At 44.0% G+C, this 26,434-nt stretch overlaps 1 protein-coding gene across 1 annotated transcript in view; it reads left to right on the top strand.

Annotated features, from left to right (window-relative positions):
- LOC110497940 (regulator of G protein signaling 6) overlaps positions 1–26,434 on the top strand; it is a 63,058-nt gene that overhangs the window by 32,339 nt on the left and 4,285 nt on the right. The window contains exons 3-16 of the mRNA XM_036954886.2: positions 7,018–7,117; positions 8,570–8,620; positions 8,725–8,831; positions 19,376–19,427; positions 20,076–20,140; positions 20,551–20,627; positions 21,212–21,293; positions 21,639–21,713; positions 23,320–23,424; positions 23,587–23,759; positions 24,265–24,390; positions 24,652–24,838; positions 25,572–25,664; positions 26,229–26,282. Coding sequence (XP_036810781.1) covers positions 7,018–7,117; positions 8,570–8,620; positions 8,725–8,831; positions 19,376–19,427; positions 20,076–20,140; positions 20,551–20,627; positions 21,212–21,293; positions 21,639–21,713; positions 23,320–23,424; positions 23,587–23,759; positions 24,265–24,390; positions 24,652–24,838; positions 25,572–25,664; positions 26,229–26,282 — 1,347 coding nt within the window. The remainder of the gene's footprint in view (positions 1–7,017; positions 7,118–8,569; positions 8,621–8,724; positions 8,832–19,375; positions 19,428–20,075; positions 20,141–20,550; positions 20,628–21,211; positions 21,294–21,638; positions 21,714–23,319; positions 23,425–23,586; positions 23,760–24,264; positions 24,391–24,651; positions 24,839–25,571; positions 25,665–26,228; positions 26,283–26,434) is intronic.

The following is a 26,434-nucleotide window of genomic DNA, read 5'->3' as shown; positions in this document are numbered from 1 at the left end:
GGGGTATCGGTTAGTTGATGTAATTTGTACATGTAGGTAGGGATGAAGTGACTATGCATAGATAATAAACAGAGAGTAAGGGATGGGGGGGTCAATGTAAATTATCCGGTGGCGATTTTATTAATTGTTCAGCAATCTTATGGCTTGGGGGCAAAAGCTGTTGAGGAGCCTTTTGGTCCTAGACTTGACGCTCCAGTACCGCTTGCAGTGCGGTAGCAGAGAAAACAGTCCATAACTTGGGTGACTGGAGTCTCTGACATTTTTATGGGCTTTCCTCTGACACTGCCTATTGTATAGGTCCTGGATGGCAGGGAGCTTGGCCCCAGTGATGTACTTGGCCGTTCGACCTACCCTCTGTAGCGCCTTACGGTCAGATGCCAAGCAGTTGCCATACCAGGCAGTGATGCAACCGGTCAGGATGCTCCAGATGGTGCAGCTGTAGAACCTTTTGAGGATCTGGGGACCCATGCCAAATATTTTCAGTCTCCTGAGGGAAAAAGGTTTTGTCGTGCCCTCTTCACGTCTGTCTTGGTATGTTTGGACCATGAGATTATTAATCTCATATGTATACGTATATACTGTACTCTATATCATCTACTGCATCTTTATGTAATACATGTATCACTAGCCACTTTAAACTATGCCACTTTGTCTACATACTCATCTCATATGTATATACTGTACTCGATACCATCTACTGCATCTTGCCTATGCCGCTCTGTGCCATCACTCATTCATATATTTTTTTGTACGTATTCTTTATCCCTTTACACTTGTGTGTATAAGGTAGTAGTTTTGGAATTGTTAGTTAGATTACTCGTTGGTTATTACTGCATTGTCGGAACTAGAAGCACAAGCATTTCGCTACACTCGCATTAACATCTGCTAACCATGTGTATGTGACAAATAAATTTGATTTGATTTGATGATAGTTCATTGGTGATGTGGACACCAAGGAACTTGAAACTCTCAACCCGCTCCACTACAGATCCCCATCGATGTTAATAGGGGACCTGATTGGCCCGCCTTTTCCTGTAGTCCACGATCAGCCCTTTTGTCTTGCTCACATTGAGGGAGAGGTTGTTGTCCTGGCACTAAACTGCCAGTTCTCTAACCTCTTTCCTATAGGCCGTCTCATCGTTGTCGGTGATCAGGCCTACCACTGTTGTGTTGTCAGCAAATTTAATGATGGTGTTAGAGTTGTGTTTGCCCACACAGTCGTGGGTGAACAGGGAATACAGGAGGGGACTAAGTACACACCCCTGAGGGGCCCCAGTGTTAAGGTTCAGCATGGCAGGCATGTTGTTGCCTACTCTTACCACCTGGGGGCTGTCCGTCAGGATCCAGTTGCAGAGGGAAATGTTTAGCCCCAGAGTCCTTATCTTAGTGATGAGCTTTGTAGGCACTCTGGTGTTGGAAACTGAGCTGTAGTCAATGAACAGCATTCTCACGTAGGTGTTCCTTTTGTCCAGGTGAGAAAGGGCAGTGTGGAGTGCAATTGAGATTGCGTCATCTGTGGATATGTTGGGGCGGTATGCGAATTGTAGTGGGTCTAGGCTGTCCGGGAGGATGCTGTTGATGTGAGCCATGACCAGCCTTTCAAAGCACTTCATGGTAACCAACGTGAGTGCCACGGGGCAGTAATCATTTAGGCAGGTTACCTTCCTTGGGCACAGGGACTATGGTGGTCTGCTTGATACATGTAGGCATTACAGACTCAGTCAAAGAGAGGTTGAAAATGTCAGTGAAGACATGCTTTGAGTACACATCCTGGTAATCCATCTGGCCCAGAGGCTTTGTGAATGTTGACCTGTTTAAAGGTTTTGTTCACATCGGCTAATGAAAGCATTTCTGTTTTCAACCCATTATACATTGTTGATATATCAGCTGTATGTAGGTATTTGGCCTTTCCAGTCATTGCTGGTACTGCTGTAGCTGTCACAGTGTCTGTCCTTGGTGGAACGAATCCAGAAGAGGCTCCCTAACACCCGGCACCCCCTCATCATGACCAGGCCTGCAGCAGCCCCCCTCTGGTCCATAGAGGGTACAAGGAGACCCTCTCCACCAAAGCAGCTGTCATTCACACCTGCATCCCCAGAGAAGAGCAGCTAGAGCCAAGCTAGACATCAGCTTGCTATTCACACAGTGTGATGCCTGGCTGGTCCTAGGAATAAGGGGGGTGGTGGAGGGTTGGTTTATTTAATAATACTCACAGCCAAAAGTCAGTTGGATTTTTTGCCTAAAAGTCACATGCTCTATATACAGTTCATTGTGATGGCTTAGACTGTTGGAAAGCACAAACAATTCCAGCATATGAAGACATCCAGAGCAAGTCAGAAGAATGTATTGGGACCGGTGAACTCTCACTGCACTGAGTTTACACTTATCCGATACTCACTTTATGTTTCATATTGTTGGGCTCTGTTCATATGTTAATTGGGCAGTAAAGAGAATCTCATTCAGCAGAAAGTAAGTTAGAAAACAGTCTTGAAAAGTTATCAGATTGGCCATTATGACTTTCACAGCCATAAAGGTCTTTGAACAATGACCAATGTGTCTGTGGTGATGACGGCTGTTGAATCATTAATGCTCTCTTACACCCTTCTACATTTTTTATCAAGGTCTCATTTTGGGGGACTTTCTGCTTTTATTAGCTTATTATTAGCTTGTCTGGCACCATTTATGGATATAAGGTAGTTAGTATTAGTCACAGTTGGAGTACTGGTCTTATCCTGACCGGTATTTCAAAACATCCTGGTAAATGGACATGTATTTAATCTCATCTCCATTGATAGACACAGTTGAAGTCGGAAGTTTACATACACTTAGGTTGGAGTCATTAAAACATGTTTTTAAACCACTTCAGTAATTTCTTGTTAACAAACTACAATTTTGGCAAGTCGGTTAGGACATCTAGTTTGCGCATGACACAAGTCATTTTTCCAACAATTGTTAACGGACAGATTATTTCACTTATAATTCACTGTATCACAATTCCAGTGGGTCAGAAGTTTATATACACTAAGTTGACTGTGCCTTTAAACAGCTTTAGAAGCTTCTGTTAGGCTAATTGACATCATTCGAGTCAATTGGAGGTGTACCTGTAGATGTATTTCAAGACCTACCTTCAAACTCAGTGCCTCTTTGCTTGACATCATGAGAAAATCCAAAGAAATCAGCCAAGACCTCAGAAAAAAAGATGGCAGACCTCCACAAGTCTGGTTCATCCTTGGGATAGTACGCAAGTATAAACACCATGGGACCACGCAGCAGTCATACCACGCAGTAAGGACATGCGTTCTGTCTCCTAGAGATGAACGTACTTTGGTGCGAAAAGTGCAAATCAATCCCAGAACAACAGCAAAGGACCTTGTGAAGATGCTGGAGGAAACAGTTACAGAAGTATCTATATCCACAGTAAAATTAGTTCTATATTGACATAACCTGAAAGGCCACTCAGCAAGGAAGAAGCCACTGCTCCAAAATCTCCATAAAAAAGCCAGACTACGGTTTGCAACTGTACATGGGGACAAAGATCGTACTTTTGGAGAAATGTCCTCTGGTCTGGTCAAAAATAGAACTGTTGGGCCATATTGACCATCGTTATGTTTGGAGGAAACATCCGTAAACGTCCGACTTCAATTGTAGCTCCCAGTCATTGTTTTAACTGAAACCACTGTTTGAGGTAGAAACTACAGTTGGGAATCTAAGCCACACAGCATATACAGTACCATAAGTCCTGATAGTGTTTCTGTGTTGATAATAAGTTGAGCAGTCCACTGTAATGGCCTGCTAGGGAGCGTCACAGGGTGGCTGGCTGAGTAGCCACTGTCCTGACAGCAGCATGGGCCCTCAGTAACCTCACAGATAAGAGGAACGGATGACAATGGGCCCCAGCAGACACACACACACAGGCACACACACACATACCTCTTCCCCGATTGCCGTTAATAGAGCTCAGTGTGGCGGGGCAAAGTACTGTTATCGGCAGCTAGCAGGAATGTTCCGCTCTCAAAAGCCCTTCACACCAAGATGCAAATACCATTAGCTTCCACAGTGAAAAGATACTGCTGGTTTCTGTACCCCTGCTAAGTACTTCGTGCCCACTGTCATTATATAGGGAGATAATTTGTTATTTTCAAACCTGTTATGGAGTCCAAGGTCCATTATTAAACAAAAACAAAATAACCAAATCCTTTTACTGTTGTCGCTCTCGGGGTGTGTAGAGTGGCATTGTATTGCAGCGAATGGAGATAATTTCATAACTTATTCCCATTGTTTTGTCTCAAGGTTTGTACTCAGACACAGGAAGACAGTAAATCTGGTTGGACTGATAGTGCTGTTCTAAAAGATAAGAACGTAACTGTACTGTAAAATCCTTGTTTCTTCTCTCTGAAAATAGAGTTGATGTGGTGTAGTATCTTAGTGCTCTCTCTCTCTCTCTATCGTTCTCTCTTTCTCCCTCTCTTTCTCCAACTGCACAGTCTGTGTAAAGAGGCAGTCATTCGGTGAGAGAATTATAATTGTCTTGCCTCACTATTCCTTCTCTTCTCCACATTATCGGACTATTATTAATAAATCCATACGCATCTAAAATGTGTTGCTCAGGTATATTATATTCATGACTTGAGTGTCTGAGTCATCTATTTAATATTTAGCCAGTTTGATTGTGAGGCTTGCAGAAGAGTAAATATAGCAACTTATACTGTTTTCGTAACACTCCTTCTAGCCAAAGATGGACCTAGTGTCTTCTCAACACTACTTCTAGCCAGAGACGGACCTAGTGTCTTCTCAACACTCCTTCTAGCCAGAGACGGACCTAGTGTCTTCTCAACACTCCTTCTAGCCAGAGACGGACCTAGTGTCTTCTCAACACTCCTTCTAGCCAGAGACGGACCCAGTGTCTTCTCAACACTACTTCTAGCCAGAGACGGACCTAGTGTCTTCTCAACACTCCTTCTAGCCAGAGACGGACCTAGTGTCTTCTCAACACTCCTTCTAGCCAGAGACGGACCTAGTGTCTTCTCAACACTACTTCTAGCCAGAGACGGACCTAGTGTCTTCTCAACACTACTTCTAGCCAGAGACGGACCTAGTGTCTTCTCAACACTACTTCTAGCCAGAGACGGACCTAGTGTCTTCTCAACACTACTTCTAGCCAGAGACGGACCTAGTGTCTTCTCAACACTACTTCTAGCCAGAGACGGACCTAGTGTCTTCTCAACACTACTTCTAGCCAGAGACGGACCTAGTGTCTTCTCAACACTACTTCTAGCCAGAGACGGACCTAGTGTCTTCTCAACACTACTTCTAGCCAGAGACGGACCTAGTGTCTTCTCAACACTACTTCTAGCCAGAGACGGACCTAGTGTCTTCTCAACACTACTTCTAGCCAGAGACGGACCTAGTGTCTTCTCAACACTACTTCTAGCCAGAGACGGACCCAGTGTCTTCTCAACACTACTTCTAGCCAGAGACGGACCCAGTGTCTTCTCAACACTACTTCTAGCCAGAGACGGACCTAGTGTCTTCTCAACACTCCTTCTAGCCAGAGACGGACCTAGTGTCTTCTCAACACTACTTCTAGCCAGAGACGGCCCTAGTGTCTTCTCAACACTACTTCTAGCCAGAGACGGACCCAGTGTCTTCTCAACACTACTTCTAGCCAGAGACGGACCCAGTGTCTTCTCAACACTACTTCTAGCCAGAGACGGACCTAGTGTCTTCTCAACACTCCTTCTAGCCAGAGACGGACCTAGTGTCTTCTCAACACTACTTCTAGCCAGAGACGGACCTAGTGTCTTCTCAACACTACTTCTAGCCAGACAGACCTAGTGTCTTCTCAACTTCTAGCCAGACACGGACCTAGTGTCTTCTCAACACTACTTCTAGCCAGAGACGGACCTAGTGTCTTCTCAACACTACTTCTAGCCAGAGACGGACCTAGTGTCTTCTCAACACTACTTCTAGCCAGAGACGGACCTGCTAATGGGTCTACTGAATTATGCTTGTTGCTCTCATCAGGCCATCAGACCAGAGACACAATGATTGTAGGGGCTGGTTGTTGAAATAGTGACCAATGTTTGTACTTGTTGCGACACCAACCATTCTTATTTATACTGTCCTTGGCCTGTTAGTTGGGATTGGCCAGAATACTGCACATCTCTATGGTTGTCGTTGTGAGGGCAGAGATACACAGTACTGAGGCATGCCGTGCAACTGCAACCTGCTGCAACCACTTAGGAGAGGAGGCAGTTGGCCCTTGGTGCGCTCGCTAAGAGATGAATTTCTGAGGCTAAGGAGGCTGCTGGAACATGCAAATGTGTCTGTTTGAATGATGGATGAGAGGAGAGAGAGAGAAGGGGGTCAGGAACATGCTGGAATGGCAGTGGCACACAACAGAGAATTGCTTGACTTTATCACTGTCCCCTATAGGGCTCTATACAAATGGCTGATAAAGAGCGTTTTCTGATTGTTGCTGAATATTGATGGTAATAGAACGAGTCGATCCATGCCATCTCCCATTTAACAGTACAGATAAATACAGATGACCTTTCTGAGATTGTGAAGCTAAAGGAGCAGCCAAATCAAATCAGCTTTGCACACAATCAGGCCTTTGAATTCATCCAAGCATAATCGTCTTTGTTACAGTCAGTCAGTATGTGGGTGTGTGTGTGTGTGTCTGAGTCTTGAGCTGCGAGCACGGTGCAGCCGTGCCTAATTTTAGGCTGCTGTTGTGTGATGTGGCGGGGTGCTTGCTGCCTGCAAGGCATTTGAGGTGTGATGTTTATCTTAACCTCTGGGGAATCGCTCTGACAGCCATCTTCAATGGGCCTAGTCTCCCCATTAGTGGGCCTTGTTACCGTGGGAATTGTGGGGCTGGATAAACAGACCCTAGATTTCCACATTAAAATTGGATTGTTATATGAAAATGAACCATTTTAATGGAGAGACTGTGGATGGTTTGGTTTGTGTTCTAACCCTGATCACTTTTGTTGTGTCTCCTCTCCCCGTTAGATTGAAGATGTCATTATGCGGCTACAGGATGAGAAGGCAGGAGGAGTGGCTATCCGAACTGTCAAGAGCTTCCTGTCCAAGATCCCCAGTGTGGTATCAGGTGACCAGCTGTGTGTGTGTGTGTGTGTGCGTGTGTGTGTGTGTGTGTGTGTGTGTGTGTGTGTGTGTGTGTGTGTGTGTGTGTGTGTGCGTGCGTGCGTGCGTGCGTGCGTTCTTGCGTGCGTGCGTGCGTGTGTGTCTGTTGTCTCATACAATAAGAGAAAGCAGAGAGAGCAGACAGAGAGTCAGAATCATTAAAGCAAATATGACCTTTCAGGCTCATTTGACTTGCTGCCTCTGCAGAGGGGGACAGATGAGGCCGTCTGGCACTGACATTGTAGAGAGTGGCTGGTTGTGTGTTTTATGACATGGTTTTAGGGGGCAGTGTGAGTGAGTAAGACTGTTCTGGCTGGTGTGTGTATGTGTGTGTGTGAGTCAACAGAGTCAACAGTAGCCATGGGGCTGGGGAATAGGAGAGGAGGGGGGGGGGGGATCCCAGTAACGTTGCTCTGAGTGTGACTTACCCTCTCACGTCTCTTTAGGCCTGCTGGGCTCACGCTTCACTCTCCCAGTCTCACCCCTTCTCACATTATGCCAAATATGTTGCTGTCCAGGAGAGAAAAGATGGTTACCTGGTTTCAAATCAAATCAAATTGTATTTGTCACATGTCGAATGCTTACTTACAAGCCCTTAACCAATAATGCATTTCAAGAAATAGAGTTAATAAAATATTTAGTAAACAAAATTAAAAACAGAGGTAATTTGTACATGTTGGTATGGGTAAAGTGACTATGCATAGATAATAAACAGCGAGTAGCAGCAGTGAAAGACAAAGGGGGGGGTGGCCTTTTGATTAATTGTTCAGCAGTCTTTTTGCTTGGGGGTGACGCTGTTAAAGAGCCTTTTGGACCTAGACTTGGCGCTCGGGTACCACTTGCCGTGCAGTAGCAGGGGGGCCGACGGAGGGGGGGTTGTGCTTGGCCATGCAGTCGTGGGTGAACAGGGAGTACAGGAGGGGACTAAGCATGCACCCCTGAGGGGCCCCGGTGTTGAGGATCAGCGTGGCAGATGTGTTGTTGCCTACCCTTACCACCTGGGGGAGACCCGTCAGGAAGTACAGGATCCAGTTGCAGAGGGAGGTGTTTAGTCACAGAGTCCTTAGCTTAGTGATGAGCTTTGTGGTGCAGTATGGTGTTGAACGCTGAGCTGTAGTCAATGAATAGCATTCTCACTTAGGTGTTCCTTTTGTCCAGATGGGAAAGGGTAGTGTGGTTTCCTGCCTATTGTTAGACCAAGATCACATTGTTCCATTTGGATTGTTCATGCAAACACATACTCAGCTGTGCCACATTCAGCCTCAGCCAAGGGCATTGTAGCTGTGCTGTAAGCTAAAAGTAATAGATTGTTGAGGGGAGACCTGTTAACTATTGCAGCTGTTGTGTAGAGGCTTTCTGTGTGTGTACAATGCCATTTCATTGTCCCTATCAACCATTCTTCTGCTTTGAATACCAGGAGCAGACATTGTGCAGTGGCTGATGAAAAACCTCTCCATTGAGGACTCAGGTATGTCTGCTATGTACATAGCCAGCGTGACTGGGATTGACCCCTGATGTCAGTCTCTACTCAAGCCATTTTTCTCTACTCAGCGTTAGTCTTCTTTCCTGTAGCTGAAGCCATTCATTTAGGGAGCCTGATCGCTGCCCTTGGCTACCTCTTCCCCATCTCCGACCACGTCCTCACTCTCAAAGATGATGGGACCCTGTACCGCTTCCAGGTAAGCTACCATGGTAACTTCAGGCACCAGTAGACGTACCTCCTTCCACTCTTAGAAAAAAAGGGTTAAAAAAGGGTTCTTCGGCTGTCCCCCATAGAGAAACGTTTTCTTTCTTATTTTCTACATGGAACCTAAAGGATTCTTCAAGGGGTTTTATGTGGGGACAGCTGAATAACCCCTTTCTAGATAGCACCTTTTGTTCTAAGAGTGTAGTGGTCCCAAACTGGATTTACTGTCCACACCACCATCCATAACTTGAGTTATGACCATAAATTATCCTGTGCACTGTCTAGAACAGTAGCCTCAATACCTTGTGGCTGGTCACTTTACGCTCTAAAGCAGAGAAAACCAGGGGAGAGTGTTCTAACAGAGCAACTGAATTGAGAGATTCCTATAGTCTGATCCTTAGTAACAGGTCAAGTGTTGTAATTGGTCTGGACACCCCTACCCTTGTTCTCTCCCTTAACCCGTGGGTAAATCACTACAGATCACTATATTATAAATATCAATAACAATGTTGATTTTATAGATGATATCAATTGGAGAGGCACAATGTACAGTGTTGCATATCTACTCACAGCATCCCACAATCTGGCATTGCTGTTCAAATCAAATGTTATTTGTCACATGCTTCGAAAATAACAGGCATAGACTAACAGTGAAATGCTTACTTACGGGCCCTTCCCAACAATGCAAAGAGAAAGAAAATAGAGAGATAATAGAAAATGTATTTCACATTATAATAAAAGTAATAGTAAATACACAATGAGTAACAATAACTTCACTCTATTCTGTACATGGGGTCATAGTACCGAGTTGATGTGCAGGGGTACGAGGTAATTGAGGTACCCCTTGACTTTTTCCACATTTTGTTACGTTACAGCCTTATTCTAGAATGGATTAAATATTTTTTATCCTCATCAATCTACACACAATACCCCATAATGACAAAGCAAAAACAGTATTCAGACTCTTTACTCTGTACTTTGTCGAAGCACCTTTAGCAGCGATTACAGCCTTGAGTCTTCTTGGGTATGACGCTACAAGCTTGGCACATATGTATTTATTTTTATTTTATTTAACTATTTGGGGAGTTTCTCCCATTCCTCTCTGCAGATCCTCTCCGGCTCTGTCATGTTGGATGGGAAGCGTTGCTGCGCAGCTATTTTTAGGTCTCTCCAGAGATGTTTGATCAGGTTCAAGTCCGGGCTATGGCTGGGCCACTCAAGGACATTGAGACTTGTCCCGAAGCCACTCCTGCGTTGTCTTGGCTGTGAGCTTAGGGTCGTTGTCCTGTTGGAAGGTGAACCTTCGCCCCAGTCTGAGATCCTGAGCAGGTTATCATCAAGGATCTCTCGGTACTTTCGACTCTATTCATCTTTCTCCCGACTCTGACTAGTCTCCTAGTTGCTGCCACTGAAAAACATCCCCACAGCATGATGCTGTGATCACCACGCTTCACCGTAGGGATGGTGCCAGGTTTTCTCCAGACTCGACGATTGGCATTCAGGCCAAAGAGTTCAATCTTGGTTTCTTCAGACCATAGAATGTTGTTTCTCATGATCTGAGAGTCCTTTAGGTGCCTTTTGGCAAACTCCAAGCGGGCTGTCATGTGCCTTTTACTGAGGAGTGGCTCCGTCTGGCCATTCTACCATAAGCGGCTGATTAGTGGAGAGCTGCTGAGACGGTTGTCCTTCTGGAAGGTACCTCAATCTTCACAGAGGAACTCTGGGGCTCTGTCAGAGTGACCAGCGGGTTCCTGATCACCTACCTGACCAAGGACCTTCCCCCCCGATTGCTCAGTTTGGCCAGGCGTCCAGCTCTAAGAAGAGTCTTGCTGCAGAGATGTTTTGCTACCCTTCCCCAGATCTGTGCCACGACACAATCCTGTCTCGGAGCTCTACAGACAATTCCTTCAACCTCATGGCTTGGTTTTTGTTCTGACATGAACTGTCAACTGTGGGACCTTATAAAGTCAGGTGTGTGCCTTTCCAAATCATGTCCAATCAATTGAATTTACCACAGATGGACTCCAATCAAGTTGTAGAAACATCTCAAGGATGATCAATGGAAACAGGATGTACCTGAGCTCAATTTCAAGTCTCATAGCAAAGGGTCTGAATACTTATGTAAATAAAGGGAAAGAAAAGAGGGATACCTAGTCAGTTGTACAACTCAATGCATTCAACTGAAATGTGTTGCATTTAACCCAACCCCTATGAATCAGAGAGGTGTGGGGGGCTGCCATAATCTAAATACACGTCTTCGGCTCCCGGGAACAATGGGTTAACTGCCTTGCTCAGGGGCAGAACGACAGATTTTTACCTTGTCAGCTCGGGGATTCGATCCAGCAACCTTTCAGTTACTATCCAACGCTTTACCTGCTGCCCCTGTTTTTGTTTTGTTATATAAATTAGTATGTCTAAAACCCTGTTTTTGTTTTGTTATATAAATTAGTATGTCTAAAACCCTGTTTTTGTTTTGTTATATAAATTAGTATGTCTAAAACCCTGTTTTTGTTTTGTTATATAAATTTGTATGTCTAAAACCCTGTTTTTGTTTTGTCATTACAGGGTATTGTGTATAGATTGATGAGGAAAATATGAATTTCATCCATTTTCGAATAAGACTGTAACGTAAACAAATGTGGAAAAAGTCAAGGGGTCTGAATAGTTTCCAAATACACTGTAATATAATAAATGCAGTATATTTTTTCCTTAATAAACTCAGCAAAAAAAGAAACGTCTCTTTTTCAGGACCCTGTCCTTCAAAGATAATTTGTAAAAATCCAAATCCACAGATCTTCATTGTAAAGTCTTGTTTCCCATGCTTGTTCAATGAACCATAAACAATTAAGGAACATGCACCTGTGGAACGGTCTTTAAGACACTAACAGCTTACAGACAGAAGGCAATTAAGGTTACAGTTATGAAAACTTAGGACACTAAAGAGGCCTTTCTACTGACTCTGAAAAACACCAAAAGAAAGATGCCCAGGGTCCATGCTCATCTGCGTGAACGTGCCTTAGGCATGCTGCAAGGATGCAAGCATCACACCTGCGGGACAGGTACAGGATGGCAACAACAACTGCCCGAGTTAAACCAGGAATGCACAATCCCTCCATCAGTGCTCAGACTGTCCGCAATAGGCTGAGAGAGGCTGGACTGAGGGCTTGTAGGCCTGTTCACTCGCGTCCGATGTGTTACAACATCATTGGACTTAGCTTGTTGTCATTGCAGGCAATCTCAAAGCTATGCATTACAGGGAAGACATCCTCCTCCCTCATGTGGTACCCTTCCTGCATTCTCATCCGGACATGACCCTCCAGTGACAATGCCACCAGCCATACTGCTCGTTCTGTACGCGATTTCTTGCAAGATAGGAATGTCCGTTTTCTGCGATGGCTGGCGAAGAGCCCGGATCTGAATCCCATTGAGCACGCCTGGGACCTGTTGGATCGGAGGGTGAGGTCCATTCCCCCCAGAAATGTCCGGGAACTTGCATGTGCCTTAGTGGAAGAGTTGGGTAACATCTCACAGCAAGAACTGGCAAATCTGGTGCAGTCCATGAGGAGGAGATGACTGCAGTACTTAATGCAGCTGGTGGCCACACCAGATACTTACGGTTACTTTTGATTTTGACCCCCCCTTTGTTCAGGGACACATTATTCCATTTCTGTTAGTCACATGTCTGTGGAACTTGTTCAGTTTATGTCTCAGTTGTTGAATCTTGTTATGTTCATACAAATATTTACACGTTAAAATAAGTTTTCTGAAATTAATGCAGTTGACAGTGAGAGGACGTTTCTTTTTTTGCTGAGTATATATTTATATTTATATTTTAACTTTTATTTTTTTATTTGTTTTATTTTTTGCTGCCTCTTGGTCCCCCATCGGGCCTGGGCCCAGGGGCTTCAGCCCTAGTACGCCCCTGCATTAAGCCGGCCCTGCATGCATTGTGACATTCAGCACAGTGTGTTACAGTGTAGTGGAGGCTGAATGGTCCCTGGTCCTGCTGAAAGGCTCCAGAATAATGAGTCACTATGGCTGGCTAATCCCAACTAGGAGCAGCTCCCTTTGGGAAGCGCTAAGCTGGCACTCTCTTCCTCTGCACTTTTCTCTGTCACTCACCCATCCCACTCCTCCCCCAATCTACCGGAGAATCCATTTATGCACTCTTCTTTTCCCTCAGATTAAAATGATGAGACTTTTTCTGGAAGGGGATGCGTGTGTGTCACCCATAATCAATCGGACTAAAAATACCCTTCCTCAGATGTTACGTGTGGTGCAACAAGTGAGCGTCATCATTGCCAATAAAAGAGGACCTGCATGCTTTTTTGAGTATGTTGATGCCCTTTTGAGTGTGTCTCTGTGCCAGCACTGAGGAGCTTTGACAGAAGCTGTGTGGGCACGCTGTGCTATAAATAGGTGCTGCATCTTTGGAAGCCCCGCTTTTAATGACAACTTCTTGCTGTGCTTTGAGATAAATCTGTGATGTTTCGGGGCAAGCCTTTAATAAACACATTTCATGCATGCTACGTAATTTACACAATATAAGACATTAGCAGAATATTTTGTTATTAATACCACACATACAGTACCAGTCAAAAGTTTGGACACACCTACTCATTCAAGGGTTTTTCTTTATTTGTATTATTTTCTACATTCTATAATAATAGTGAAGACATCAAAACTATGAAATAACACATATGGAATCATGTAGTAACCAAAAAAGTGTTAAACAAATCAAAATATATTTTATATTTGAGATTCTTCAAAGTAGCCACCTTTGCCTTGATGACAGCTTTGCACAATCTTGGCATTATCTCAACCAGCTTCACCTGGAATGCTTTTCCAACAGTCTTGAAGGAGTTCCTACATATGCTGAGCACTTGCTTTTCCTTCACTCTGCGGTCCAACTCATCCCAAACCATCTCAATTTGGTTGAGGTCGGGTGATTGTGGAGGCCAGGTCATCTGATGCAGCACAACATCACTTTCCTTCTTGGTCAAATAGCCCTTACACAGCCTGGAGGTGTGTTGGGTCATTGTCCCGTTGAAAAACAAATGTGTCCAAACTTTTGACTGGTACTTTATGTGCAACTTGCTACTCAGGTAGGATGCAAAAAAACAAACATATTTTTTAGCATTTGCTTTATTATTTTTGTTATGTATATAATTGTTATTATTGTAGGCATATGTATTAGTCTAAATCAGTTCTTTAAAAAGCCTATGCAAAATGTATTTTGTTTAATTCTGAGGAGACATTTTCGTTGGCTAAATTCTGTATTTAGTTTAAGATAAGTTATAAGGCCTGTTGTAAAATAAACATCATTAGCCTATTTGCTGTCATTTGTTGGGTATGGTAGGCACTAGCCTTTCTTGGTAATTGCTGCAATACAGCCTGTTCAAAACCTTTGTGAATGTTTAAACCAGTTCGCAAGTGTTTTGTTTCATTCTGTTGAGCCATTTTTTGGGGCCAAATGAAGTTCCAACTGTAGTGTTGTGTTTACCATGATATATTATCCTGCTCATATTTTCCAGATAAACAATGGCTTGACTTACTTTTGGTATTACCTTAAATTAATAAAGTTTAGAAACGTTTGTGAAGGTTTTGTGTGGTGTGGCTATTAGCCTCTATTATACTGAAGGCCTATGACATGAAGGCAGTGCGCACAGGCGCTCCAACTGACTCTGACAGTTGAAATTGAGGTGAGGAATAATGTTTTAGGCCTACCAGAGTTACCCCTATAATATAACAATATAATACTTATCTTTATAAAAAAATATTCAGATAGAAAATGTATGAATTAGACTCCTTCTGTATGCCTATATCTGTATAGCAGACGCAGTAGCCAATCTGACAAGGATAAATGAATGAATGTTGGTGTCATAGCATGCCTCAGGCATCTCTCTCTCTCTATGGGGAGAGACTAGGACTAAGCTTCTCTTCCTTTATATTTACTTTTTAAATATTAATATCATACATACAGTGGACACCTAAGTCTATAGGCCTATGCATGCAATTCATTGTTGCATTTAGTGCTCAAATTTCCCACAGCTGAACATGAGATGGACAATTATTGTTTTAGGAAAGTAAATACCAATAAAACAATGGGCTATAAAGTTTTGCATATGCTACACATCGAAATTCGAAACACAAGGAATAGTGTTTTTGTAATTTCTTATAGACTGTTTTTAAGTGCATGTAAATGTGGCTCATTTGGCCAATATCCCTTGATTATTGATGGCGCTGGCTGTGTGGGTGGACACCCTAATGGGTTACACACCCAATGCATATGGATGACTGGTAAATTCTTAAAATGTCCAATAAATTATAAATCTTCCCGGGTCCCGGTCACTTGTCCGGCTCAGGGTTTCCGTTAGCCAGTAATAGCTGGATTTTGGCAGATAAAAATATTGAAAAGACAAAAAAAAGTATTGGCCTCAGCCAATTCTCTGGGAGAAGAAGAAAAAAGTTGTCGGAGTTTGCCAAAAGGCAAACCAGATTCTCTGGTCTGATGAAAACCAAGATTGAACTCTCAAACGTCACGTCTGGAGGAAACTTCGCACCATTCCTACGGTGAAGCATGGTGGTGGCAGCATCATGCTGTGAGGATGTTTTTCAGTGGAAGGGACTGGGAGACTAGTCAGGATGGAGGGAAAGATGAACAGAGCAAAGTACAGACAGATACTCGATGAAAACCTGATCCAGAGCGCTCAGAACCACAGACTAGGGCGAAGGTTCACTTTCCAGCAGGACAACGACCCAAAGCACACAGTCAAGACAACGCAGGAGTGGCTTCGGGACAAGAATGTCCTTGAGAGGCACAGCCAGAGTCCAGACTTGAACCCGATCTAACATCTCTAGATAGACCAGAAAATAGCTGTGCAGTGACACGCCCCATCCAACCTGACAGAGCTTGAGAGGATCTACAGAGAAGAATGGGAGAAACTCCCCAAACACAGGTGTGCCAAGCTTGTAGCATGATACTAAAGAAGTCTCGAGTCTGTAATCACTGCCAAAGCTGCTTCAACAAAGTACTGAGTAAAGGGTCTGAATACTTACAGTTGCAGTCGGAAGTTTACAAAAACCTTAGCCAAATACATTTAAACTCAGTTTTTCACAATTTCTGACATTTAATCTTAGTAAAAATTCCCTGTCTTTGGTCAGTTAGGATCACCACTTTATTTTAAGAATGTGAAATGTCAGAATAATAGTAGAGAGAATGATTTATTTCAGCTTTTATTTCTTTCATCACATTCCCAGTGGGTCAGAAGTTTACAAACACTCAATTAGTATTTGGTAGCATTGCCTTTAAATTGTTTAACTTGGGTCAAACGTTTCGGGAAGCCTTCCACAAGCTTACCACAATAAGTTGGGTGAATTTTGGCCCATTCATCCTGACAGAGCTGGTGTAACTGAGTCAGGTTTGAAGGCCTCCTTGCTCGCACACGCTTTTTCAGTTCTGCCCACACATTTTCTATAGGATTGAGGTCAGGGCTTTGTGATGGCCACTCCATGTGCACCAGTCCCTCCTGCAGCAAAGCACCCCTACAACATGATGCTGCCACCTCCGTGCTTCACGGTTGAGATGGTGTTCTTCGGCTTGCAAGCCTCCCCCTATTTTCCTCCAAACATACGATGGTCAACAGTTCTATTTTTGTTTCATCAGACCAGAGGACATTTCTCCAAAAAGTACGATCTTTGTCCCCATGTGCAGTTGCAAACCGTAGTCTGGTTTTTTTTATGGCTGTTTTGGAGCAGTGGCTTCTTCCTTGCTGAGCGGCCTTTCAGGTTATGTCGATATAGGATTCTTTTTTACTGTGGATATAGATACTTTTGTACCTGTTTCCTCCAGCATCTTCACAAGGTCCTTTGCTGTTGTTCTGGGATTGATTTGCACTTTTCGCACCAACGTACCTTTCATCTCTAGGAGACAGAACACATCTCCTTCCTGAGCGGTATGATGGCTGTGTGGTCCCATGGTGTTATACTTGCGTACTATTGTTTGTACAGATGAACCTGCCAAAGCTATAGTTTGTTAACAAGAAATTTGTGGAGTGGTTGAAAAACATATTTTAATGACTCCAACCTAAGTGTATGTACATTTCCGACTTCAATTGTATGTAAATTGGATATTTCAGTATTCATAAAACCTGTTTTTGCTTTGCTTTGTATGGGGTATTGTGTGTAGATTGATGATATATATATATATATATATATATATATATATATATATATATATATATATATATATATATATTTATTTATTTATTTATTTATTACATTTTAGAATAAGGCTGTAGCCTAACAAAGTGGAAAAAGTCAAGGTGTCTGAATACTTTCCGAATGCAACGTGTGTATCTCGTTAATCAATTATTGCATAACAATTCTAAATGCAATCACTTGTTAAAAATTCTTAGCTTCAACAGTCTAGTCTTCTTAGATTAGTCTTCTCTTTTCAGCAGTAGGGATTTGCTTTCCAAATGGTATCCCATTGTTTTTTCTTGTGCATTTAGAAATGTGCAAAAAGCTATTTGACAGCCACAACCAACCATAGATGACAGTTCCCATTCAAGGGTGCGTTCGTAAATGCACTCTGGCTATCTACTCCGATTTCAGAGCACTCTCGTCTGAGTGTGAGTAACTGATGCATTTACGAATGCTCAACACTCATTGAATAGGACCGGAGTCAGTAATCGTCAGCAAAGAAACTTAATTAAATTGTTGCCAGCACCAGAGTTAACGTTAACCAACGCTCTGGATGAAATGAAAACAGCCTAACCAGCTCTGCTAGGGCGAGTAAAATGGTCAGAGTGAGATGTTCTCACATATGAGTCTTGAAGTAGCTAGCAAGCTAGCCACCGTTAGTCAGTTAGCTTGGGTGCATGACTGCCGTTGTGAGGTCAGAACACGTGGATCAACACTACTCCTCGGCCAGAGTGTCCAGTGTGCGCTCTGAACGCTCTGAGTTTACGAACGGATAATCTGACCATGCTCTGGCACTCCAGATGGAATTTACAATCGCACCCCAAGTAAGGCCTGGCAACCAATGCTTGTGTACCCTTGATTTTAACAGTCAAAGTACCAGGTTTAAAGGTTCCAAAATTCTTCTATATAATATTTGTCTTTGGCCACAGTGCAACAAGCTGTTCTATATTTGACATGCATGTTTCCCAAATTGCAGCTTTCACAACTGTAAGTGCTTGTGATAAAACTTAATCCACAGCTATTTTTTAAAAGCTACTGATCCTCTGTGGCTAAATTATGCTCCCTGGTGTAGTATTTTGAATTTGTACATTGATTTTAAATAATTTTGGCAAAAGTATTTCAATTTGCAGCACCTTCAGCACCCCTACTTCCCGTGGCTAGTCACACCATGATATGTCACTGCTGCAGTTTGGTTTAGACTTAAGAAAATACATGTTAACCTGTCTGTTTGATGTGTTGATTCTGACACATATTCATATCTCAATCATCTTGTTAGCCTTTTGTTGTTAGAGGGGCAGTGCAGTTATGATATTTCCACACTATGAGGTCGAAATAACACTAAGAAACTGTGAAAATGATCAGATTGCCCTTTTTGTGTAAGAGCTGTTTGAAAGGAAATCCTGAAATTTCAGCCTGTTCAGGTGGGATGGAACTTTTGGCCCACATCATGATGTCACAGTGTAATCTGATTGTTCATCTGGGTAAGGGGGTCGGCTCTAGACCATCCTATCAGCCAATCAGGGCTGCTTATGTAAATATCTTCAAATTTGTTTCCTAACACCCACATGATCAGACTGAGCATTTAAATTACACATTTTCACTAAACACTCAGGGATCTTTTAGACATACAGTGCTGATTTAAAAATAAAATTGCAAAGACTGCATGGGGGCTTTAAGCTAATAATATTGGAGATGTCTCGGCACATCTCTGCATTCTAATTCTGCCTATCATTAAAAATGATAGATCTGAGAAATCCATTATTTATGCATCATGGAATGAACTGTGAATCTGAAATATCAATTGCGATAATCAAAGAAATCCGGATGGAGAATATAGATATTGTTCTTACCTATATAGTTATGCAGAGCATAAGAAGGGCATTGATTATCACACCACTCATCTTATTTTATCTTCAGCATGTTCGTAGAGAGGGAAAGGCATGAACAAAGAGTATGGACGGTTTGTGTGTTCTCCAGCATCTTCATCTCAACATGACTTAGGGCTATGAGTCAGGGTGGACTGGACACAACATGCATATTAAAACCGGGGCTGCCCATCTTCAAACTAAACTGTGTCTCAGAAATGTGTTTAAAACCTCATTATTTGAACATTTTAATCCACATACTCAACACAAAAATGTTTACCGAGTGAAACAAAATGAAAAGGAGCTGTTTACTTCACTCCTAGGGACAGCGTGGAAAAAAATGTCTGCATCAACATTAGGAAAAACAGTAAAAAGGAGACCTTCTCCAGTCTTGGACAGATGCTCTGATGTATAAATGATCTTAAGATGATGAGTAAGTTAATGATCTCTCCACTTTCCTCCTCAGGCTCCATACTTCTGGCCCTCTAATTGTTGGGAACCTGAAAACACAGACTATGGTAAGTTATGTTGTGGTCCCTAAGGGTGGATTGAGAAAATATCACTGAACTCAAATGTGTCTAAATGTTACCCCTCATATTTTCATTATGTGTAACCCCCAGCTATTCCCCCCTGATGCCTCTCCCTGCCAGCCTAACCTATAGCCCTGCTCAGTGCAGAGTGAGAGCAGTGTCTGGCCCAGACTGTGTCATATCCTCCTGCCTAGAGTCTAAACACAGACTATGGATCTGTTGTTGTCTCACAACCAGTATTGATTGAGTGGCCCACTCTGTAATGCATCCCACTATCTCCCCAGTAGGATCTCATTTTACCCCCAGGCTATATTAGCCAATCAGGGTACAGACGTCTTATGTGACATTATTGTACATCTCCAGGGTTTCATGTTTGCATGGCATTTCTCCAGCCTGATTATGTAAATGGAAAGTTGCCAACTGTCTCATTAAATATTGCTCACCTCACTCTGATCGGAACAGATTTACTCAGGCGGAAACCGAGTAGGTGGCATTTGTTTGCAAGAAATAAACTACACTTACAACTGGCGATACAGCATATGTGACATTTGTTTGGCAATATCACTAAAGGCAGGCAGTCTGCCAAGCAACAGTAAGTAACTGACTACACTCTGCTGTCTTCTCTCTCCTCTGCAGCTATCTACCTGTGCAAGCGCACCATGCAGAACAAGGCCAGGCTGGAGCTAGCTGACTACGAGGCTGTGAGTCCCATATTCACCCTACTGGAACTGTCGTCAGTACACTATCAATACACTACTGACTCTTTAAAAGAGGTATCAACTACACAACTACAGATTCTCTCAGATCACATGCCATGCTCATAAGCTCTTGTCTATTCCATGCCATATAGGTTTAGTCAGAGTGTTGTTTTTCCCACAATTCAAATAGGTGACTTCATTGAATATGTATGACAGATGTTTGTATTGCTCACTTGCCAAGCAGATGCCCTTATTATATGCAAATTACAACAGCCATGATATTACTTCCCGGTTAAGCTGAGCTGGCTAGCTTTATGCAGCAAAAAGCATTATAGCGATGCAATTACCCAAGAACTGGTCTACTCACTGGTCTACTCTTACCCCTCATTTCTCAATGATTGGGGGTCTTACAGGAGAACCTGGCTCGACTGCAGAGGGCCTTCGCCAGGAAGTGGGAGTTCATCTTCATGCAAGCTGAGGCGCAGGTCAAGTGAGTGGACAGTAACTAGGCAAACGAGCACGCACACAACATATTGTGGTTTTGATACTTTGTCTATTGTGCCCTATGTCAGTGTATTCCTTATATTTCATGCATTGATGCAGGTGACTATAGAGTCCCCAGTGTGCCAGATGCATACCCCTAGGTTACTTTCTAGGTGATATATTACTCATTGACTATTATCACTGTTCCTTCCACTACATCTCCATCTGCTGGTTGACATTTGTAAACATGATATCAGGGCATGAGAAAAACCTAACTGGTCATGATTACCCTTTCAAATGATTATAGTCTGAGCACTAAGTATTTACTGTAGTTAAGAGATAATACATTTTAGCTTTGTTACATTCCGAGTGAGAGAGAGAAACAGTCCAACCAAGCACTGATCAGTAAATGTCAGTTATGTAAGAGTTGTACCCTACCAGCCAGCGGCCAGACCACAGATTGTTTGGTGACGAAACAGGTTGTGACTTCCACTTTGAGCTTTTACCCTCCTCTGGTCTCTCATTAAGAGTGACATGTCTGTCTGTGTTCTCAGTATTGACTTGGCTCTGTCCTCTCTCCCCTACCCTCAGGATCGACAGGAAGAAGGACAAGGCTGAGAGGAAGATCCTAGACAGCCAGGAGAGGGCATTCTGGGACGTCCATCGCCCTGTGGTAAGCTGAAAGGAGGAAGGAAGGAGGGTGCTGGTGCTAAGCTGAGAGGAGGAGGTGGTGGTGCTAAGCTGAGAGGAGGAGGTGGTGCTAAGGTCTGAAGGAGTGATAGAGAGAGGGCATGATGAAAGGACAAGGAATGTTACAGTGAAAGTCCTGTAGGGCTCTACTGTTAGAACAATACAGTGTTTTAATGTCTGGTGGGGCCTGGGTTAGCCTGAATTCATCTGGATCCTAGTGGGGCTCTGTATTAGCCAACTCCAGTTTTGAATTAAGTCTAGCCTGCAGGCTAGGGAAGGATGTCTGGTGACCCACTATAATCTGACCTGAAAACTAACTCTCTCACAGCCAGGCTGTGTGAACACCACAGAGATGGACATTCGCAAGTGCCAGAGAGAGAAGAATCCACAGAGGGTGAAAAAGGTAAGGAAGAAGGCTTTTAGTGATGTTTAGTCTCTGTTTATGTATGTATGTATCTGTGTGCGTGTGTTGAGGGTGAGTGTATAAGCAATATGGAAACAAATTGACAACTGAATTTTAGCATGCTTATAGGGAAGGACACTCAACAAGCACAGCACTTACACAAATGACTGATGATTGGTTGAGAGGAATTGATGATAAAATTATTGTGGGGGCTGTCTTGTTAGACTTCAGTGCAGCTTTTGACATTCTTGATCATAGTCTGCTGCTGGAAAAACTTATGTGTCATGAGTTACTTGTCTAACAGAACACAGAGGGTGTTCTTTAATGGAAGCCTATCAAATATAATACAGTTAGAATCAGGAATTCCCCAGGGTAGCTGTTTAGGGCCCTTGCTTTTTTCAATTTCTACTAACGATATGGCACTGACTTTGAGTAAAGCCAGAGTTTCTATGTATGCGGATGACTCAACACTATATACGTCAGCTACTACAGCGACTGAAATGACTGCAACACTCAACAAAGAGCTGCAGTTAGTTTCAGCTTGGATGGCAAGGAATAAGTTAGCCCTAAATATTTCTAAAATGAAAAGCATTGTATTTGTAACAAAACACTCACTAAACCCTACACCTCAACTAAATCTTGAAATAAGGAATGTAGAAATTGAGCAAGTTGAGATGACTAAACTGCTTGGAGTAACACTAGATTGTAAACTGTCATGGTCAAAACATATTGATGCAGTATTAGTTAAATGGGGAAATCTGGCTAAAATAAAGTGATGCTCTGCCTTCTTAACAACACTATCAACAAGGCAGGTCCTACAGGCCCTAATTTTGTTGCACCTTGACTACTGTTCAGTCGTGTGGTCAGGTGCCAATTGCAATTGGCTCAGAACAGGACAGCACGGCTGGCCCTTGGATGTGCATAGAGAGCTGGTATTAATAATATGCCTGTCAATCTCTCCTGGCTCAAAGTGGAGGAGAGATTGACTTCATCACTAATTTTATTTATGAGAGGTATTGACATGTTGAATGTACCGAGCTGTCTGTCTAAACTACTGGCACACAGCTCGGACACCCATGCATACTCCACAAGACATGCCACAAGAGGTCTCTTCGCAGTCTCCAAGTCCAGAACAGACTATAGGAGGCACACGGTACTACATAGAGCCATGACTACATGGATCTCTATTCAGTAAAATTTGATTTAAAAAACAGATAAAAAACACCTTATGGAACAGCGGGGACTGTGAAGCAACACAAACATTGGCGCAGACACATGCATATATACACACACACACGCACGCACGCATGCGCACACGCACACACACACGCACGCACGCACGCACGCACGCACGCACACACACACACACACACACACACACACACACACACACACACAGATTTTGTACTGTCTCCTGGCAGTACTGTAGATATGTGGTAGTGGTGGAGTAGGGGCCTGAGGGCACACAGTATGTTGTAAAATCTGGGAATGTTTTGTAAGGTTTTAAAATGGTATAAACTGCCTTAATGTTGCTGGACCCCAGGAAGATGGGGATCCATAATAAATACAAATAACAGACATGTATAACCATTCTGTCCCTGTCCAGTCGGTGTATGGGGTAACAGACGACACCCAGACTCAGAGTTCAGTCCACCAGTCCCTCCCGTCCCAGCCGTCCAGGAAGCCCACCAGAGAGGACGTGCAGAAGGAGGTAACACACTGTGATGCTCCTGACAGGTCATTACTAACACTGCCATTATCCATTATTTCATGCTGTCTGTCTGTCTGCCTATCTGTCTCACTCATCAATCATAACGCCAACTCTCCTCTTGATTAATGCTACTCTCTCATTTTGCCGTCTTTTCTCTCTCAGATTTCCTTCTTGAACATGCAGCTGGACAGACACTGTATGAAAATGTCCAAAGTAGCAGACAGCCTCATGAGCTACACAGAACAGTTCATGGTCTACGATCCTTTAGCGTCAACTGTTGAACCGTCCAACCCCTGGATCAGCGATGACATGACCTTCTGGGACCTGGAGGCTAGGTGGGTTCACTGGGGAGGCAGTGTGAGGCACAGGAGGTTGGTGGAACCTTAATAGGGGAGGACGGGCTCATAGGAATGGCTGGAATGGAATAAATGGAATGGTAATCGAACATGGCCTCCATGTGTTTGATACCTTGTTCCATTTACTCCGTTCCAGCCATTATTATGAGCCGTCCTCCATTCAGCAGCCTCCGGGGGTGTGAGGCCATAGGCCCCATGGACCGACCTCACTAGTCAAACATAATCACTCCTCAAATGACTAGTGGGGTCAGGCAGAGGGTCAGTACTCTCAGGTGCTGGCCGAAATGCCATGATACCCTCATGGCTAGCTCCTCTTTCTTTCCCTATTCATCCACATATTAAACAGCATACACACCCACAACATATGTACTGTGGGAGAATAGTGTGAGAATAGCATGTACAGTAAACCAGCTCTATGCTAGGCTTGATTGGCATTCTGAGATGCCTCACAGTCGTCTCTCTCTCCGTTCTTCCCTGTGAGCAGCCGGGACCCCAGCCAGCACCGTGTGAAGAAGTGGGGCTTCTCTCTGGAGGAGGCCCTCAAGGACCCAGCGGGACGGGACGCTTTCCTCAAGTTCCTGGAGTCGGAGTTCAGCTCAGAGAACCTCCGGTGAGAGGTGGAGCCTTATAGGCTCAGGCAGGCGCAGTTCCCAATGATAACACTGTCACTATCTTCTTCCCTTCTACTGTTTCACATCCATTTATATTCCCCAGGCCAATAGAGGCTTTTGAGTGGCAGCAATGAGATTAAATGGAATGACTGCTATGCATGTCCACAAGGGGCGCTCTCCTCTCCTGGCAGTTTAACACTAGGAAGTGAATGCAGACACTGATCTCTATTGGCTGTGCCCTACCTGTGCCCCTTGACTAGGTTCTGGTTGGCAGTGCAGGACCTGAAGCGGAGGCCCCTTGAGAACGTGGCAGCCAGGGCCCAGGAGATCTGGCAGGAGTTCCTGGCAGAGGGTGCACCCAGCTCCATCAACCTGGACTCCCACAGCTATGAGCTCACCAGCCATAACCTAAAAGATCCTGGACGATACAGCTATGAGGACGCACAGGTACATATCAGTCTCCCATATTCACTCAAACACATATGCATGCACGCCCACACAGATTGTCAATATTACTGCTACTACTGCACACACATTCAACCACTCACACAAACACATAACATCATAATCCCCACCCACACACTGCTGGCTGAGAGGGGGGGTGGAGGGACAGATGGAGTGAAAGGAAATTAAGTGAATGGTGGTGACGAAACTATGTTTTTCAGGGTCTAATGGGCCGAGTAATACCTGTGAATGGCACATGCATTCATCCTAGATTCGAACTGTATTTGCTTTGCACCTCACGGTGCATTAGCTTCAATGGCTATACGATGGCTTTGTGTTCATTCAGCCATCTCAGGAGACTCCTTCTTCCCTCCATGTTATCAAGCATGGTTTACACTCAGCTCCTTCGTTCCCACTCTTACATAATCATCAACTCAACTCAACTCAACACACACACACGCACGCACGCACGCACGCACGCACGCACGCACGCACGCACGCACGCACGCACGCACGCACGCACGCACGCACGCACGCACGCACGCACGCACGCACGCACGCACGCACGCACGCACGCACGCACGCACGCACGCACGCACGCACGCACGCACGCACGCACGCACGCACGCACGCACACACACACACACACACACACACACACACACACACACACACACACACACACACACACACACACACACACACACACAATCAACCACCTCTTCTTCTTCTCCAGGAACACATCTTCAAGTTGATGAAAAGTGACAGCTATGCACGCTTCCTGAGATCCAACATTTATCAGGACCTCCTGCTAGCCAGAAAGAAGCTGGTGAGCTGTAACTAACACCTACTCAGTCACAACTCCGCCATCTTAAACCTGTGATAATATGCATTTACTAAATATGTTTGAAAGCACTCCATACTTTTTTTTGGAAGATGCAACTTTATTCTCAAATCCACACTTTCTGCAGATACTACATGACCATTTACATCTGAACTGAGACGGCTTACCTTTCCTCGAGTATTCATGTCGTTCAGTTTATTATATTATTTGACTCCTTCGGATTTATACATTCACAGCTCTCTAAAATGGAAAATAAAGCAAGTCCTGTTATACTGTGTACTAGGATGATCAGCACTACAGCAGATCAAAGCATCATCTTCTCTTGGTGAGCAGCAGCAGTGCATCACTGTGTTATGTTGTCCCCTTCAAAGACACTCCCCCCTGCTGGCCTGGTCCCTAGCTCTTCTACCATAGCCACCGCTTCTGGCTTCATGGCCTAAAATGTAACCTGTGTTTTTCCTTGACACTTTTCTAATCTTCCCTCATCCCATCCCCTCCCCGTGCCTCTCACCGTTTCCCACCCCCACACCATGCTGCCCCTATTCGCAGACAGAGGGTGAGCAGGGCCGCCGTACCTCCCTGGAAAAGTTCACCCGCAGTGTGGTAAGTCACCAGGAACTGGGGCTGTATCACGGGTGCGCAACCTAATGAAGATCTTTTTCAAGTTCAATATAATTGTGCAGGCTAGTAGTGCAGAGGTCTTTTGATGGTATTTATTACCATTTTAAGGACAGGTAAGTGCTCAACATTTATGC

The sequence above is a fragment of the Oncorhynchus mykiss genome, chromosome 19 (assembly GCF_057628025.1).
Source record: "Oncorhynchus mykiss isolate SJ-2025 chromosome 19, ASM5762802v1, whole genome shotgun sequence".
NCBI lineage: Eukaryota > Metazoa > Chordata > Actinopteri > Salmoniformes > Salmonidae > Oncorhynchus > Oncorhynchus mykiss.
Note: the sequence above shows the minus strand (reverse complement) of the source record. Positions and strands in the feature narration are given on the sequence as shown.